Consider the following 18,194-nt stretch of genomic DNA (forward strand, 5'->3'; position numbering starts at 1 on the left):
GCCGCTGTTTTTTTTTTTTTTTTTTTTTTTTTTTAAAACTGTGAGCAGAGGGTTTCGCCTGACAGTTTTGAAGCTTTCTCTGCATCTTTACCTGCTGCTCTGACACTCTCCTTTGTCTCTGAGCATAAGGATGGGATCTTAATTCTTCCCTGACCCAGATATCTGAATAGAGACCAGTCCCATAAACTATCCCACCAGTACCAAGTGGGATAAGGCAGTTGGTTACTTGAAAACCAGATTAAAATTCAAAATAATGTTACTGAATCTGGGAATGGAATAGAAAAAAAAATAGAAGAAATAAAAAAAGAAAAAAAGCAAATAGACACATTTATCAAATATAGGCTGTGGTCATCACAAGCTAAACATGAATCACCTGTGTGATGTGGGTTCTTTTTTTTTTAGAGCGATCATCACATTACTATGCAGAAATAGGCCCTAACTTGCTAAAAGAACGTGCATATAGTGATTTAGAGAACTGTACCTTTCCAATCGTAGCTAAACCACACAGTATGTCTGTCTGTGACGAATGGGGTATTTATTATACACACAGACTTTTATATATTTATGTATAGCATAGAATTGTCATATGTAATGTTTACCTATCATATGTATATGTATATTATAATGGTCATATATAATGTTCGCTTTAGTTTCCAAAGTCTGAAATATGCTTTTCAAATAAAAGTTGTATCCTATTCAAAAAACAGCTAATGCACCCTGGACTTAATACTTAGGTGATGGGTTGATAGGTGCAGCAAACCACCATGGCACACATTTACCTGTGTAACAAACCTGCACATCCTGCACAGGTACCCTGGAACTTCAAATAAAATAAAATATTTAAAAAGGTTGTATTCTATTCAGCTAAAAGAACATGTAAATCTCACTAAATAAATGGTATTTTAATTTAGAAATGTATCGTAGGTTTTTTAAAAATGTTAATTGGTTGTAAAAAGGCCATCAGGCTATAGAGAGAGGTTTCTGATGGCTGGAGACTTAGGGATTGGTGGAAATATTGCTTCTGTTCTCTTGGGTTCTAGGATCCATTGATGTGGTCACAAGTCCCTGGGCTAATTCAGATAAAGACAAGGGCCAGCAGTGGTCTTGTATTTTTCTTTGTGTGTGTGTATGTGTGTGTTTTTTTTTCCCCCTGAACTTAAAAAGTGTTTCAACGATAAAAAAAGCCTTTATTGGTCACTGTGGTGTAGATCTTACCTGGAACCAAGATCCAGTGAGGGTGGGGCTGGCTAAATGGGAGAGTGACCTAGGCAGCCGCGCAGGGCCTGGGGAAGGCCCGTCACTTGGGGATGAATGCCAACAATTGTGATTCTTATCACTGTGTTCTTTGAATTTGTGTTTTGTAAGTGAAATGTGAGGGGGCAGTGGAGCATGCATGGGGGATTGGAGCCTCAGCTCACGTGCAGTCCTGCCTCCCACTGGCCTCCCTCCCCATCTCCCCATTCCCCAGGATAGGTTCTTGACCACCCACTTCTAGCCAGTTGGTGCCCTGGCCCTGCCCAGCCTCTCCTTTCCAATCCCACCCTGTGTGACTGCCCAGGGCGGTGGTGAGTTGCATCAGCAGGGGAGTCTTGTATTCCATTGTGTCTGTCTGCCCCTTGAGAAGGCCTGAACATGAGGGGTTGTGTGCCCTGCAGCTGCCAGGCAGGTGGTGACTGTCATCACCTGGATTGACAGCGATGTGGTACATTCAGCGGGTGACTAGGCAGGGGCCTCTCACCTGTCCTGGATCCAGGTCCTGAACATGGCCTGGAGTGGAAGTTGCAATATCTTGGGGAGCCCCCATTTGTCTGGGAAGGGGGTTATTGACTTCCTTAGCCCAGGTGAGGTCTCTGCATTTTCACTTATCCTGGGCTTTGAAAATTAAGGCACCCCTCTAGTGAGGATGGCGCACATCCACAGACCTCCCTCTTCTAAGTCTGTACTCGATCACCCTGCCCTCATGGTCTTCTGGGCAGCCTGTACTTGGACCACACTGCCCCTCGTGATAATTATTCTGCAGCCTTCAGGAATCCTCTGACAGCCTGTGTGTGGCTATTTTCACTTCGGAATTCCTCCATGGTTACCACACGTTTCTGTGTATTCTGTGAATGGGCAGATCAGCAAGGTGACCCTGGGGCTTTGGCTCAGGCTGCATCCCATGATATTTTTGGCAGAGTCTGATGGTATTTAGTTCTTCTACAGAGAACTATTACATACTTCAAAGTAATTTTCAGCAGCAGTCAAGCAAATCTGCACTTACAAATACTTAGCCCTTCAGAATGCTGGAGGCTTCAGCAAGGCGTTTGAGAAAAGCTAATTCTGTCTTTGTGGATAAGATGGAATGATATGGACAAGCACATAATGGCAGACTGGATTGTCTGCTGAGGAGTAATCTAGGTCACTCTGCTAATGGAGAGTGACAGGACTCCAGTACTGATCAATATCTTTGATCGGTAGTGTGGATGAGGACTGATGATGTCCAGATAGAACACGCATGGTGTCCTGAAGCTGGGCCAGAGAACAGATGTGATTGATGTCACCACGAAAGTCCATAGGTTTGAATGTGGGACGTGTCAAACAAGAACAAACTGCATAGGACATATTTAGATTCAAAAATGGTATCTGAAAATTAGAACCCTTGGGAGTTGTAACTGCCTGTGAATTCGACTTCAGCCAGCATGCTGATGGAACTGTTAAAATTTTTTAAAAGGCCATGCCAAAATGAGTTGAAAACTTATGTCCATGCAAAATCCTGTACATGGATGTTTATAGCAGCTTTATTCATAATTGCCAAAAATTGGAAGCAACCAAGATGTCCTTCGAAAGGTGAATGGATAAATTTTAGTATATCATATAATAGAATATTATTCAGTGATCAAAATAAATGTGCTATCATGCCACAAAAACACTCAGAGGAAGCTTCAATGCATTTTGCTAAATGAAAGAAACCAGTAGGAAAAAGCTACATACTATGTGATTACAACTATAGAACATTCTGGAAAAGGCAAAACTATGAAGACAGTCGAAAGGTCAGTGGTTGCCAAGAGCTTGGGAGAGAGAGGGATGAATAGATGGAGGACAGGGGACTTTTAGGGCAAGAAAACTATTCTGTATGATACTATAATGGTGGATATATGTCATTATGCATTTGTCAAAACCCATAGAATGCTCTAAAAACTGCTCTAAAATATGTAAAAAAAAGAAAAGACTGTAAATTGGTGCCAGTTCTTCCAGCTCTTTTCATGTGGGAGCAGGCAGATTAAGAGGCAGACACTTGTGTCCAGCAGCCATTTAGCAGAATGGCAAGAGCTGGCTTAAAGCCAGGCTGCCGGGATTCATATCCTTGTCCTGCGTCTCCTTTGTCTTGGGGCCTTGAGCAAGTTTCTGAACCTCTTTGCCCATCTGTAAAATAGGTTTAATGACGATCCCTTCCTGAAGGGATACAGGATTAAATGAGTGACTCCAGATAAGTCTCTTAGAACAGTCCTGTGCTCACTGAACATCAGCTGTGCTATTCATCCTGCATTTGGTTCTGCAGTTTGTAACCAGCGCCTCAGAGTGGAGGAGACAAAGGTTAAGGGTAACCTTTCTAATTCAGGCTCTAGTCTTGTGGCTCTTTTGCAGTTCCCTTTGGGTACACTGTTCCCCAGCCTGGAATGCATTGGTCTCTTTTCTACCTGGCCAAATCAGATGTCTTTTGAAGTCAAAGTTTAGATGCCACCTTCTCTAGAGCTTTCTCTGGCTTCCTTATGTAGTTACTGGCTCTGTTTTCTGCCCCCATGCATCCCGAATAGCACTTTGGTTAAACACAGTTATTTACCTGTCTGCTTTCCTGGCTTTGCAGGGGCAGGCTGGGATTGGGTCGCCAGTGTTTTCCCAGCAGCTAGCCCAGTGTGTGACAGATGCTGGTGAATGGAATGAAAACAGAATTCCCTGCCTCTCCCAGTAATAATAGGATGCTGCCGGAAATTGAATGCTGCAAGAAATGTTGAGCTTCCTGGCATGAGATCTATTTAAGTGGAGGTAGTTGATTGCAGCTAAGGGGATTTGTGGATCAGATGAAAGTAAATCAGATGACCTCTGAGCTCCTTCCAGCTCTGTGATTCTGTGACAGTCCTTCCCTGAGTGATGCCACAGCGTGCTGGTGTCAGGATCGCCCACGCCCGGCAGATGGGGATTGTTTTTTGATGTCCTTATAGGACAGTTTCCATGTAAAGATCGGTTAGAAACAATTTTGTTCTATTACTTTTTAAAGAATAAACTTTGATTTTATAAAATTAGAAATTTAAAGCTCGCCTTTTCTTTGAACTTTCCGTTTTAGCTAACAAAACATTATTTTGTTTATAAATCTAGCAAATTGTAAACATGTTCAAGAGAGTCTGTTTCATTAAATAACAAATGATTGTTAATTATTAAGTGTTAGTTTTATTAAATAGTTGAGTTAGTTGAGTTATATTCCTTTGAACATTTTAAAATACATTCGTAAATGTTGTATTTTCTATATCCCTTTAAAGTACTTTATTGTCAGAATAACTAAGATTGTGCCAAAGACCTGAGAGGCGACCTGAATAAGATGGGGTAGCTGGAGCATCAGTAAGGATAACCCTGCAGTGATTAAAACAAGTCAAATATGTTCAAACTCTTGAGTTCATAATAACAGGAAAAAAAGGAATAAGAAAACGTATTAGTCTGTTTTCACGCTGCTGATAAAGACATACTCGAGACTGGGTAATTTATAATGAAAAAGAGGTTTAATGGACTTACTGTTCCACATGGCTGGGGAGGCCTCACAATCATGGTGGAAGGTGAAAGGCACGTCTTGCATCGTGGCAGGCAAGAGAGAATGAGAGCCAAGCAAAAGGGGTTTCGCTGATAAAACCGTCAGATCTCATGAGACTTATTCACTCCCACAAGAACAGTATGTGGGAAACTGCCCCTATGATTCAATTATCTCCTACTGGGTCCCTCCCACAACACATGGGAATTATGAGAGCTACAATTCAAGTTGAGATCCGGGTGGAGACACAGCCACACCATATCAGTCACCGTTAGAGGACACTAGGGAACTGCTTCACTACCTTGAAAAAACTGGTAAAATAAAGGGAAGAACTCAAGAACTGATGCTGCCTTTCCAACGAGCTCCACCTCTCAGTGTAATTGGACCTTGATGAGGGGAAGTTTCTCTTTCTAGCTGTGATCCAGCTAATACCCGAAGCAGGAGTGAAGGGCCCTCACCCCATGTAGCCTCTGAGGAATCGGTCACTAGGCAGGGATTGTCTGTGGCTGCCAATGGTGCAAGTGTAGCCACCAACACACCCAGTCTACTTGCCTCTTGATGGAAACAGGCACTACCACCTATCTTTGGGTTTTACAGGAAAAAAAAAAAAAAAAAAAAAAAGAACCTAAGTCTTACCAAGCCTCTAGATCCACCTGCCAACTTACAGGCTACATGAAGGATCAAGGAAAATGTTAAACCAAACCACAAGGATACATACAACAGACGATTCCCAGAATCTGGAAAACCTTATTGGTCAAATGAGCCTGTTTCTTCCACAAAAAAATTTCAAGAATTAAGAAAGAAGAAAAGACAGCAGGGGACCTATAAAGGTCCAGGACACTTAAAATCCACATCTGCCAATTTCAGCAGATGACTTTTTCAGATCCTGTTTCAGTCTGTGTGTATGTGTGTGTGTGTCTGCATGCACACACAAAAATGAGTGGGGCAATATGAACCTTGACAGAATATCATATTAAGACAGGATATGACATTAAGAATTAAAGTAATTTTTTAGATGTGATAGTGGTATTGTTGTTTGGTTAAAAATATCTTGTTTTTGGCTGGGCGCGGTGGTCCTGCCTGTAATCCCAGCACTTTGGGAGGTGGAGGTGGGCGAATTACGAGGTCAGGAGATCGAGACCATCCTGGCCAACATGGTGAAACCCCATCTCTACTAAAAATACAAAAACTAGCTGGGCATGGTTGTGTGCGTCTGTAGTCCCAGCTACTCAAGTGGCTGAGGCAGGAGAATTGCTTGAACCTAGGAGGCGGAGGTTGCAGTGAGCCAAGATTGTGCCCCTGCACTCCAGCCTGGTGACAGAGGAAGACTCTGTCTCAAAAAAAAAAAAAATTGTTTTCAAAGATAAATGGCAGTATTTGTAGATTAAATTACATGATGTTTGGGATTTGCTTCAAATAATTTCAGGGGAAGGACGAGCTTGGTGGGTGGAAATATGGAAGAAACAAGATTACCCATGAATGGAGAATTGTTGAAACTGGATTTATTACACTCTGCCTCTCTTTTTGTGTATCTTTGAAGTTTACCAAAACAAAAACTTTTTAAAAATTACTTTGTCTAACAACCCAAACCCTCCCAAATATTAAGTACTACTGGAAAAATGAATAAACAAGAAAAAACTCATAAGTGTTTGTAAGATTTTAATTTCCAATCACAAGTCTAAATTACTCAGCTACATATTTTGAAGTGGAGACCTGAGACAAATCATCTTAAACATTATAAATAATTAAAGTACCAAAAGTGCTCAGATTTTTCTACATACAGATTATTCTCTTAGGGTTTCGTTTCTCAAACATGTTTATATGACACTAACCCACCAAAGAATCGAATACTTAGTCCCATACAGTTTGGCATTACCTTCCTAAGCAATTGCTGGGCTTGTCTTCTCAGCTAACTGAGGATTCTCAGTGACCAACAAGACCTTGGCCAAGATGCCAACTGGGCCCTTGCCCAGGACACAGAATGGACAGACATTCCCAGTGCTCTTTGGAGTTGCTAAGGCAATGCCTTCCAAATGAAGTCTGGCAGACTGGCCTGTGGGTTGCAGTCCTGGCATTACCTAATTTTCTTTTTTTATTATTCTTGGAAGTTTGTGACTTCCACTAAAAGAATAACTAACGGCCTTCACTGCTTCAGTTGGTTTTGCATTTCATTGGTTTTGATGCTTAAATGGCTTCCTGGCCAGCTCTAAAGACTTTTAAACTTGAGGGAGCTTTGTGTCTCTGCTAGGGCTTTGCCTGACCCTGCAAAGAAAGCCATTCTAAGGAAGCGTGCTGGTCGAACATTTGCAGGTTCTGTCTCATGCCATGTGAGCTGCATGCGCATTACAGCTCATTAGTGGCCCTGAGTCAGGCGAGTGATTCACAGTCGGCATTTAAACACATAACAGAATTGAATGGAAAACGTTGAACTGCATTATGAGCTGTAAGGAAAATATTGTTTTTCAAAACCTGTTTTTCATTTGTATGTACGTAAATATAAACGAGTTTCTTATTGTGGGTCACTGTGAAATCTGTCACTTCACCATGAGGTGGGGAAAACTGGGAGCGCCCAGCACATGAACAACAGCAAAAATGAATCCTGGACTGAGAGTAAGGAGGCTGGCCCCAAACCAAGCAAACACCAGGATGCAACCTTGCTTAAAACAAACAAGAGCTGCAAAAAATAGAGCAAGTGGTGGCTCCTTAGGGGAGGGATAGATTTAGTGGAGGAACAAATGATTGTCGCTGAAGACATGGACTGCGGCATTTTATTCTGTAACTTATGTCTTTTATGTCTGTTCCATCTTTCTATGCTCCTAATTCACCATTCCCTTTTGGTAGCACAGCGCTTGGTGCAATGAAGGCAATTACTAAATATTTATTAGATGCAAATACTAGTAATCATACCACCTGTTTCAGGGGGCCTGGGAGGAGGAGCCTGGGGCCTGGGAATCTACATTTTAACAAGTTTTCCAGGCAGCTAACCTGGCAGCGGTCGCAGACAGTTATTTAAGAAACACTGACCTAGTCCACCTGCTCATTTTGCCGGCCCAGGCCATACACACAGCATTTGAACCAGTGAGAGCTTGGGTTGACCACCTTCTGGTGGAGGGCGTTACTCACCACGTCACCCAGCATCTCATGTTGATCTGCTTTTCACCAAACATACTGCATGACCTTCTAGTAGATGGTCTGGACTCCGTGCTTCCTCCTTACCCCATCACATCCTTCCTGTTGCCTTCAGACATTTCCCTAAATCACCCATCATTTCACTTCCCTGCTGTATACCTTTGGCTTTCTCTCTGTTGCTTGTAGCATAAGACTTACTGCTGCATTCTGCCTGCCACAGTCTTCCCTGAGCCTATCTCCCCAATCTTGTCTCTCTGCCAGTCTCCCAACCCTCTCCTTTTGCTTTCTCTTCCTGCTGAGGCCACCCCAGATTGCTCGACATGCCACAGGTACTTCACCCTTCCCTGAGTCTCGTCTTCTGTTCATGTTGTTTTCTCTAATTGGAGGAGCCTCTATTTTCATCGGAATTACATCCATCTCCCCAGACCAAGTTCGAGTGCTGCTTCTATAAAACCTTCCTGGCCGGGCGCTGTAGCTTGTGCCTGGAATCCCAGCACTTTGGGAGGCCGAGGCGGGTGGATCACCTGAAGTCAGGAGTTTGAGACCAGCCTGGCCAACATGGTGAAACCCCGTCTCTACTGAAAATACAAAAGAATTAGCCGGACGTGGTGGCGGACACCTGTATTTCCAGCTACTCGGGCGGCTGAGGCGGGAGAACCACTTGAACCTGAGAGGAGAAGGTTGCAGGGAGCTGAGATTGTGCCACTGCACTCCAGGCTAGGCAGCAAGAGTGAAACTCTGTCTCAAAAAAAAAAAAACCACCCAAAAAAACAAAAAAAACCCCCAAAAACCCTTCCCTGCTTTGGAGCGAATCCATTCTCCCTCTCCCTGTGCCCCTCCTTGTTCTCTGCACGTTTCTGTGACAGCACCTAAGCCTTGCCTGCCTTGGACTTTGTCAGCTTGGCCTGTGTTTGTCTGATGAGAAAGCAAGTTTGCAGAAGGCGGTATTCGTGTGTTCTTCTCTTTATAGCCTTGCAAACAGTCTTATACATTTATTAAATTAATTTTTCTATGAGTTCTGATTCTATCAAAGTTAATATTCATTGTCAGCTTGGCCAATTAACTTGTGTAAACAAACCTCTAATCTCATGTGAAGGCTCAACACTCCTCATGACTTTTTTGCCATTCACTTCTTTATAAACACACTAAAAAAAAAGCATTACAGGGTTTGTGTACTGCTCATGATCAATAATTTTTAGTTTGTTTCCCTCCAGAGAGGAGGTAGACAGGTAGCAAAAGGGGAGCATGATCTTAGAGTTAGCAAACTGGATCTTTAATAACTGCTGTATCTATACACACACATATACATATGTACACACACATATGTATACATATATACATATACATATATACACATATATACACACGCAAATATATATATGTATTTTTTTTGAGATGGAGTCTTGCTCTTTCACTAGGCTGGAGTGCAGTGGTGCGATCTTGGCTCACTGCAACCCCTGCCTCCCTGGTTCAAGCGATTTTCCTGCCTCGGCCTCCGAGTACCTGGGACTACAGGCACATGCCACCAAACCTGGCTAATTTTTGTATTTTTAGTAGAGATGGGGTTTCACCATGTTGGCCAGGATGGTCTCCATCTCTTGACCTTGTGATCCGCCTGCCTCGGGCTCCCAAAAGGCTGGGATTACAGACATGAGCCACTGTGCCCGGTCCATAACTGCTGTTTTTAAGAGACGAGGGTGGGAGTAGTTAGAGAAGTGAATAGGGCATAAATGAAAACATAAGACAGGACGGTGAGTAAAGGGCCTGTGTAGTGCAGCCCCTCGGTGTCTGTTAGAGAGCCCTGCAGCTTGGCTCCACAGCCCATCCTAACTCTGTTTCAGGTCAATTCCATTCTCCATCGGCTATTGGAGAAGCCCAGCACTGGGAGCAATATTTTGGTTCATACCCGAGATAGCAAATCCTCTGCCTAAAATTAGAGGGTAGAGCAGAAAACTTAGCACAAAAGAGTGCAGGCTCAGGTACTTTCGTTTTGCTGACTTTGATGCCTATTAAATAACGTTTTTTGTTTTTGTTTTTTTTTTTTTTTTTTTGAGACAGAGTCTCACTCTGTCGCCCAGGCTGGAGTGCAGTGGCGTGATCTCGGCTCACTGCAAGCTGCACCTCCTATGTTCATGCCATTCTCCTGCCTCAGCCTCCCAAGTAGCTGGGACTACAGGCGCACAACACGGCTCCTGGCTAATCTTTTTGCATTCTTAGTAGAGATGGTTTCACCGTGATCTCGATCTCCTGACCTCATGATCCACCTGCCTCGGCCTCCGAAAGTGCTGGGATTCCAGGCATGAGCTACTGCTCCTGGCCCGATGCCTATTAAATAGCTTTCATGCAATCACACTGCATTGGGGTGATTTCAAAAAGTGAAATCATGCCGAATGCAGTGGCTCGCGCCTGTAATCCCAGCACTGTGGGAGGCCGAGGTGGGTGGATCGCTTGAGGCCAGGAGTTCGTGATGAACCTGGCCAACATGGCGAAACCCTGTCTCTACTAAAAATACAAAAATTAGCCTGGTATGGTGGCACACACCTGTAATCCCAGCTGCTTGAGAAGCTGAGGCAGGAGAATCACTTGAACCAGGGAGGCTGAGGTTGCAGTGAGCTGAGATCGCGCCACTGCACTCTAGGCTGGGCAACAGAGTGAGACTGTCTCAAAAAAAAAAAAAAAAAAAAAAAAATCATTATTGAATGCATTTTTTGTTTGTGTGGCAGGAAGTAAACCCAATTTAAAAAGGTTAAAAATCCTCCAATTGAAATACTGATTTGTGTTTCGCTGTTGCAGGTTCCTTGCATTGACTCCATGGAGGGTGTATCACCTGATTTCCGTCATGATACTGGGGCGTGTTATTATGCAAATAATAAAGGATATGGTTTTGTCTAGAACAAGAGGTAAGAAAACTCAGTTTTTATTTATATGGTATTCAATTTCCTAGAGCCTGCATTTCTGATCTTTGTGTAGGCATATTAACCAATTAGTCCTTTCAACAGTAGCAAATATAGGCATTGACTTAGCTGTTTTCAATATGATAATGTATTGAGATGATGTTGTCTTTACAGCTACTGCTTCTGGGCAAAAGGTTTGTGTGTGCTGGTTTTTCTTTTGGCCTTCAGAGCTATTTTAAATACCGCTTTGTTATTTAAGTAGGCTGCAGTGAGGATAACAGTTAAATATTTATTACATCTCACATGATGAAACTGGGCCACTGGAAAATGGACTAGTTTATGTAAAAATTTTCTCTCCCTCAGTGAAGAAAAACAACTAATTCAAGGTTTAAAAGCAAGTGATGGTTAAATACATGTAAAAAAAATGAGTTGATAATGAAAAATAAATTAATTTTAACTTTAAGTTGAAAAGCAAGAGCTTGGTTTAAAAAAAATGTGCCTGAGGTGCTTTTTGTGTAATTTAACTGCATTACAAATCTGACTCAAACCTTTTACATACTTGGAGGAGCCTCTTATACTCATGTTTGAGCTAGTTTTTATAAACTTGGAAAAAGCCCTCCTGGGAATAATTAAGCCCCATAAACCTAAATGTAATAAGATAGATTTTATCAGAAATAGCCCTGAGGAGGTTACAAAGAGACATTTAATTTCACTAAATGCACCCCAAATGGAGGGACGCTTTTGGTGGAGGTCCGTGTGGACTGATGTGCATCAGAACTGCCTGGATTATAGTCCTGGCAGGGATATCGAGGCCTGCCCCGTGGGAGGCACCCATCTCCACCCTGATGGCAACTAAAAGCCAGGGATGTCAGCTGGTACGGATTTAGTGTCATGGTGTTCTGAGGATTTGCTTTAAATGCAGTTATGTTTTAAGTCTTTACAGTTTTTAAACTAAATCATAATGTAAACCATGTTTACATTGTTTTACATTCGTATGTTTCCAGGTTTGAAGATATTTCCTTCCCAGAATTCTGGGAAGGCAAACAAATATGGTTTTGTGCCCTTAGTGCTTTCCGTGAATCTGTGGATTTCAGTTGTATTCTTCAACACGATCTTCCTTCTCTCCCTTTTTTCCCTCTCTCTCCATCTTCACCTTCCTTTTTTCTGTTTCAGGGAGTAGACACCTAATGCCCCAATTTCAGCCCAAACAGGCACTTGTTGTGATACTTGTTCACCACACATGTATCAAGGCTGCCTTGAGGTGGGGCATCTCCACACATTAGGGTTTCATGCCAGAGTTGGTCTGTGGATCAGTCCGTGATGGTTCTTATTCGTCTGCCTTGACTAATATCTGATAGAGGAGAGCCTGTTTTCCTGAATAGACTGTCATGTTTTCACCCTCTAGGAACTTCCTCAGGGAAATCTCAGAAGATAAAGCCACTCATAAATTTTATCTGCAACCATTTTAGCTTGGTGTAGGATAAGCTAAACGTGGACCCAGGAAGCAAACTGAGCATCTGAATGTTTTCAGTGTGCTTCAAATTTGGCCCTACTCTGGGCACAAATTATAAGGAATATAGACGTGTGTGGGAGGCCAAAGATAAAGCTGAAAGACTTTACGATGGTCCTTTTCTCACTCCTGGCCCCTCACACACAGATTGTTTCCACTGTCGACTCATGGGCTTGATATTCATGTGGATGTGGAAATTTCATGCTCACAAATTGCAGGAAACCTTTACATTGCAAGGATTCAGTCCTTTAGAAAAATTAAAGTGGTAGAGTAGAAAGAACACCAGCCTAAAGAGCCTCATTTTTGAGCTAGTTCATTCCATTTCCTACCTGTGGAGAAGCCCCATGATAGACTGCATTTGTTTCTGTGGCTGTTTTAATAAATTACCACAAACTTGGTGTCTCAAAACAGCAGAAATGTCTTCTCTTAAAGTTCTAGAGGACAGTAGTCCAAAGTCAGTGTCACTGGGCCCAAATCAAAGCGTTGGCAGGGCTGACTCCCTCTGGAGTCTCTAAGGAAGGATCCGTTCCTTGCCTCTTGCAGCTCCTGGGGGTTGCGGGCATTCCATGGCTTGCAGCCGCATCACTGTGATCTCTGCTTTCATGCTCACCTGGCCTTCTCTTCTGTCTGTGTCAAACCTCTCCATCTTCCTCTTGTAAGTACACTTGTGATTGCATTTGGGGCCTACCTAGATAATCCAGTATGATTTTCTCATCTCACATTTGTTAACCTAATCGCATCAGCAGAGACCCTTTTTCCACATGAAGTGACAATCACGGATTCCAGGGATTGCGACTTGATGTCTTTGTGAGCTACGGTCAGCCTCCTATACCATCTGAACCTCTCTGTCCTGTAAAATGGCAGAAACCCTCCTCATACCACAGGGCTTTATAAGGGGTCGATAAGAGCGTGAAATAAAAGGGCATTCAGCACAGTAGCCATCTACTTCACCCAGCTGACATGTCATCAGGGCCACATGGGGTTTGTGCATTCCTGGATCAGTCCATGTTGAACCCCTTTCTGTGCTGAGGCCCGTCCTGGGTGCTGGGCTCTGTCCAGGCAGAGCCTTCGTGCAATCCTGTAGATCAGGCCTTTGCCCAAGGACAGGCTTTCAGTCTTCACCGGATGACATTGCTCAGAGTGTAGCATTTCTACTGCATGAAAATTAAAAAAAAAAAAAAAAAAAAAAAGAAATGGGAATGATTACTCTGTCTTCCTAGAGCTCTGTTGTCTGTGCTGAAGAAACCCTGGTGCCAGCTTCATCCTCCTTCAGTAGAGTCTCTTAGGACAAAGGCCCATTGGGGAGCCCTGTGAATAGTTGGCAGCAACCCCAGCCCGCAGGCCTTCTAGCGCAGAGCGCTGCTGTGATGAATCAGCCTCTGCAGGGCACAGTTTGGCTTCACGTTAGATCCAGATGCAGTTACGGTAACTCCATGGCTTCAATCAGAACTGCCAGCTGCGCTTGTTAGGTGCCCCGGCTTACAGCAACGACAATGGCAATGAAAGGATGACCAAGTCAGCAGTCCCCTCTCCTTCCCTCTCTTCCAACCTCTCTGCTTCCCACATTTTCTCGCTAAAAATATGAAACTTTTATTGTTGAGAGTTTGAGTTTAACTGTACCCCTCCCCCAGTTATTATTTTCGTTTTATTCTCTCAGAAAATTTTTAAGTGTGCAGTATTGTTACCTGTGCGTGTTGTTGTACAGCAGATCCCTAGAGCATTTTCATCTTTGATGACTGCAACTCTGTTCCCATTGAACAGCCAAGTCCCTCTTTCCCCTGTTCCTTCATCCAGCACCTGGCAACTACCATTCTACTTTCTGCTTCTGTGACTTTGACAACTCCCAGTTACAATTTTTGATACCATCTTATGTGCTTAGTATGAAACAGATGGATGAGGCCAGGCATGGTGGCTCATGCCGGTAATGTCAGCACTTTGGGAGGCCAAGGCGGGCGGATCACTTGAGGTCAGGAGTTTGAGACCAGCCTGGCCAATGTGGTGAAACCCTGTCTCTACTAAAAATATAAAAAATTAGCCGGGCGTGGTGGTGGGCACCTGTAATCCCAGCTACTCGGGAGGCTGAGGCAGGAGAATCACTTGAACCCAGGAAGCATAGGTTGCAGAGCTGAGATCACGCCACTGCACTCCAGCCTCAGTGACAGAGTGAGACTCTGTCTCAAAAAAAAACAAAAAAGGCAGTGATATCATCTTGTGAATGAATCTTTGTGAAACCTGTGGGAGCCCATGTCTGTTTTTTATTACCTGTGAACATCCTCTCGCTGGGATGAATTTCTCTCTCTCTCATTGTTATGTACATTGAGTGTGTGCTTCCCTGCATTAATTTGTCTGAACTCTGGGGAAGTCTTCTGTGGCCTGAAAAACTCCTCCTGCATCCTGAAACTTTTCTATGACTAGCTGTCTTCTCTCTCATTGAGATAGAACCAGTCATTTCTGCCCCCAGCTTTCTTTTCTGTTTATTTATGTATTTTTATTATTTTTTTAGAATTGGGGTCTCACTCTGTTGCCCAGGCTGGAGTGCGGTGATGTGATCATAGCTCACTGCAGCCTCGAGCTCCTGGGTGAAATGATCCTTCCACCTCAGACTCCTGAGTAGCTGGGACTACAGGTACATGCCACCACACTTGGCTAATTTTCTTTTTTAATTTTTTGTAGACATGGGGTCTTGCTATGTTACCCAGGCTGGTTTTTAAACTCCTGGCCTCAAGTGATCCTCCAGCTTTGGCCTCCCAAAGCACTGGGATTACAGGTGTGAGCCAGTGTGCCTGGCCCCCAGCTCTCTTGAAGATCTTCTCTAGCTACTGCCCTGTGCTGTGGGAGGAGGGCTCAGTGGTTGGCCCTGTGGCCCCCCACAGCTACCTGTGGAGCATCTGCAACTGCTGCTGCTTTATACTTTCCGTCCTGTGAAATCTACACTGTCCACTGATGCCTGGCCTCAGCACCCTGGTTGCCATCAACTGTGGTCTCAGTAGGTATTGTAGCCCATGAACTGTAGTCCCTCGTGCACTCCCTATTCTCGGTCATTCCAACTTGTACTCTGATAGCTTGTCAGATGACCTGGATCTGGTTGCCTATCAGGTAGCCTCATCTTTGACCTTGGCCTTTGGAAGTACAGTATCTCCAAGACCTACAGAGTCTGCAAGTTAGTTCTCAGTGCACTCTCTCTCCACTCCTCCCTGGCCTTTTGTGCCGGTTGAACCAGCTCTTTGACTCTTGGATGGACTCTTTCCCTGCTAAATCTCTTGCCACTTGTATTGTTCTTCAGCCCTGCCTTTAGACTGTCTTCCTCCCTCTACTCAGGTCCCACCTGGTTCATGCTCAGTGATTACAAAGATGCTGTCCTTACCATTCTAAAGGTCCTTGTTTCCTTATCATTTCTTTACTTTTTAATAATAAAACAAACAAGCAAATGCCCATCCCATACCATCATCTATACTTTCTCCACTCTTGGCTCCAGGATTGTTAGAGAATTGTCAAATGACAAGCTGAGTTGATGTTTTCCAACTTTCCAACTTTAGTTGAAACCTTACTATTGCTCACAGTCCCCTGCATTCTTTTGAGTTCTCCATTTGTTTTTATATGCCACCTTCCTCTAACATGTTTCAAGAAGCTTATTTGGAACATAAGTACAAAACTGTTCAAAAGAGGTCTAGAAGAGGAGCAAGAGTCTAACATGGTAACCATTGATTATCAACAGATTTATCCTCATGCTTACTGGCAGCCAAGGCAATCAATTGCACAAATTCTAATTATCTGAAAAAAATGAAGCAAGCAATTTCGAGAAACTAACTTCGGAAGTAAAGATTAGGAAGGATTTATCCCATAGATCTTGATAGGGGATATTGAAAAACATAAGGGACAACACATCTGGCTTTTTGTTAGATGGAAAATGCAGAAGCTTCCTCATGGTCATTTCTTACATTGAGCTGCATTAAAGCTGGTAGCTGGGAGTATAATATCAAGATGTAGTCAAATAAAGATGTTCATTGGAAAATTAAGAAACCAAGTTAGATCTAGGTGTGCCTATGTATATGTGTGTGTGTGTGTGTGTGTGTGTATTATGTTGATTTCATTTGCACCTAGATAAAAGTCAAAACATCTAAAGAATGACTAGATAAAAATCTCCTTTTTTTCAAATAACAGTTGTCTTATTTCCCTTCGTCAGCACCGTGTCAAGACTTGCCTTAAATACCACTTCTATTATTGGCACTTTTTGAGCAGCTGCATTTTCTCTCTTCCGTGAACTCACATGGTGTGTGCCTTCCTCTTGTGTAGTTAGTTCCTATACCACCTATCTTGGTTCATATTTACTTGGATGCATATTTTGTCTGCCCCAGGGGACAATGAAGTCCCCAAGGCAGGGTCCATGTGTTATAGAGTGTCCTGTCTCCCACGGTACCCACCCAAGTGTTTTACATGTAGTAGGATCTCAATAAATATATGTGGACGAATTGCCTCAATTAGTCATGGTGCCAGCAGTATACACTGTATGACATGATGGTGTCCTGAGTGTTAAAGATCTGAGCATTCCACTTTAAATAGCTTGGACTGGTTCTGAGTTGAGAAATATTTCAGGGGAAAAATGCCTCTGTTAAGTTTCACATTTTGCTTCTCCCTGTTGCAGGTGCACAGTTGTGGAGAAGCCTCAGTGAAAGGTAGGGAACTTTCTTTCCATGTTGTGCTTAATGGAGGGAGGGTGAGGGAGGGGACTGAGCCACCAAGATGTAGCTCTGAAATAGAATTTTAGTGACAGGAATCTAAATCCAAGAGTAATTTACCAGAGTGGGAAAATGAAGAAAAATACCATCAAACAGAGGCCAAGGATACAGTTGGGACTCATTCTAGGAAGCGGTGTGTATCTTGCTATGGTACTGGGCAACATGAATTTGTGAGAATCATAATGTGTGAGGATTTGGAAGGGAGGGGCGGGAGGCATTTTCTTTTGGGATTTCCTTTCAGACTCGTTTTTGGGATGTGAGCAAAACTGCTGCATTGGGAGAACAGGGCTGCATGCACTCAGTTGGAGAAGGCTGCTGGGATGTTCCCGAGGGTTAGCCATGCTGTCAGTTCAGAGGACTGTGGGGTGGGGGAGACACAGAGATGGAGTGAGAGGCTGTGTCGTGTTAGGGTGCAGGAGATGCTGACCACGACTGGGCTCGTTGCCCCGCCAGAGGCAAAGCTCAGCTCTCTTTTTATGGAAGGTCCACCATTCATCCATCCTATGGTAAAGGGGCTGTTTCCAAATGGACAAGGAAAGGGCTGGGGTAGATTGAGGGGACCACAGTGCACTCCACCAGCTGGGTGTATGAGAAGCGGAAAAATGAGGGGAGTATGGGAATTAATATTGCAGTAAAATGAATTTTTGTAGGAATTGATTATTTAAATTTCAGCCTTAAAATATATTTGTATTACTTAAAGGGGATGGCTGAGGAGCCTGACTTGTATCTAAGTGGACATCATGAAATGAATTGTGCAAAAGGAGGACAAAATAATGCCATGAAAAATCTTATTAAAAATCACCCTGTATTTTATATAATGCACCTTTAGAAGCTGTGCTTATGGAAATAAGGCTTATTTCAGCTGGAAGGGTTAATTTCATGATCAGTTTACAACTGCTTGCTTGTTCCGTCATTTCAAATCCCAAATTTTCATGGGCACAACGCAGACTTGCCAAGAGACTCAGGAGAGAGGGGTGACACTGGATATAAGAAGAGAAACATGATCCCTGGTGCTTCTTGTAGAGGTGGGGGTCGGCTTGGGAGGGATGGGCTGGCCCCAGGGAGGAGCTGGCACAGTCTCTGATAGGCATTTGTCTTGCCCTGTGCTCTGATCTGTGTGCTGTGTACAGGCAGGTTAAGGTTCTCTT

The 18,194-nt window shown here is 43.4% G+C and overlaps 1 protein-coding gene across 1 annotated transcript in view; it reads left to right on the top strand.

Moving 5' to 3' along the window:
* The window catches only part of RETREG1 (reticulophagy regulator 1), a 144,761-nt gene that overhangs the window by 33,777 nt on the left and 92,790 nt on the right, over window positions 1-18,194 (top strand). Inside the window, exons 2-3 of the mRNA XM_007961249.3 lie at window positions 10,700-10,806; window positions 16,953-16,983. Of these exons, the coding sequence (XP_007959440.1) occupies window positions 10,700-10,806; window positions 16,953-16,983 (138 nt within the window). The remainder of the gene's footprint in view (window positions 1-10,699; window positions 10,807-16,952; window positions 16,984-18,194) is intronic.

The sequence above is a fragment of the Chlorocebus sabaeus genome, chromosome 4 (assembly GCF_047675955.1).
Source record: "Chlorocebus sabaeus isolate Y175 chromosome 4, mChlSab1.0.hap1, whole genome shotgun sequence".
In the NCBI taxonomy this organism is placed as follows: Eukaryota; Metazoa; Chordata; class Mammalia; order Primates; family Cercopithecidae; genus Chlorocebus; species Chlorocebus sabaeus.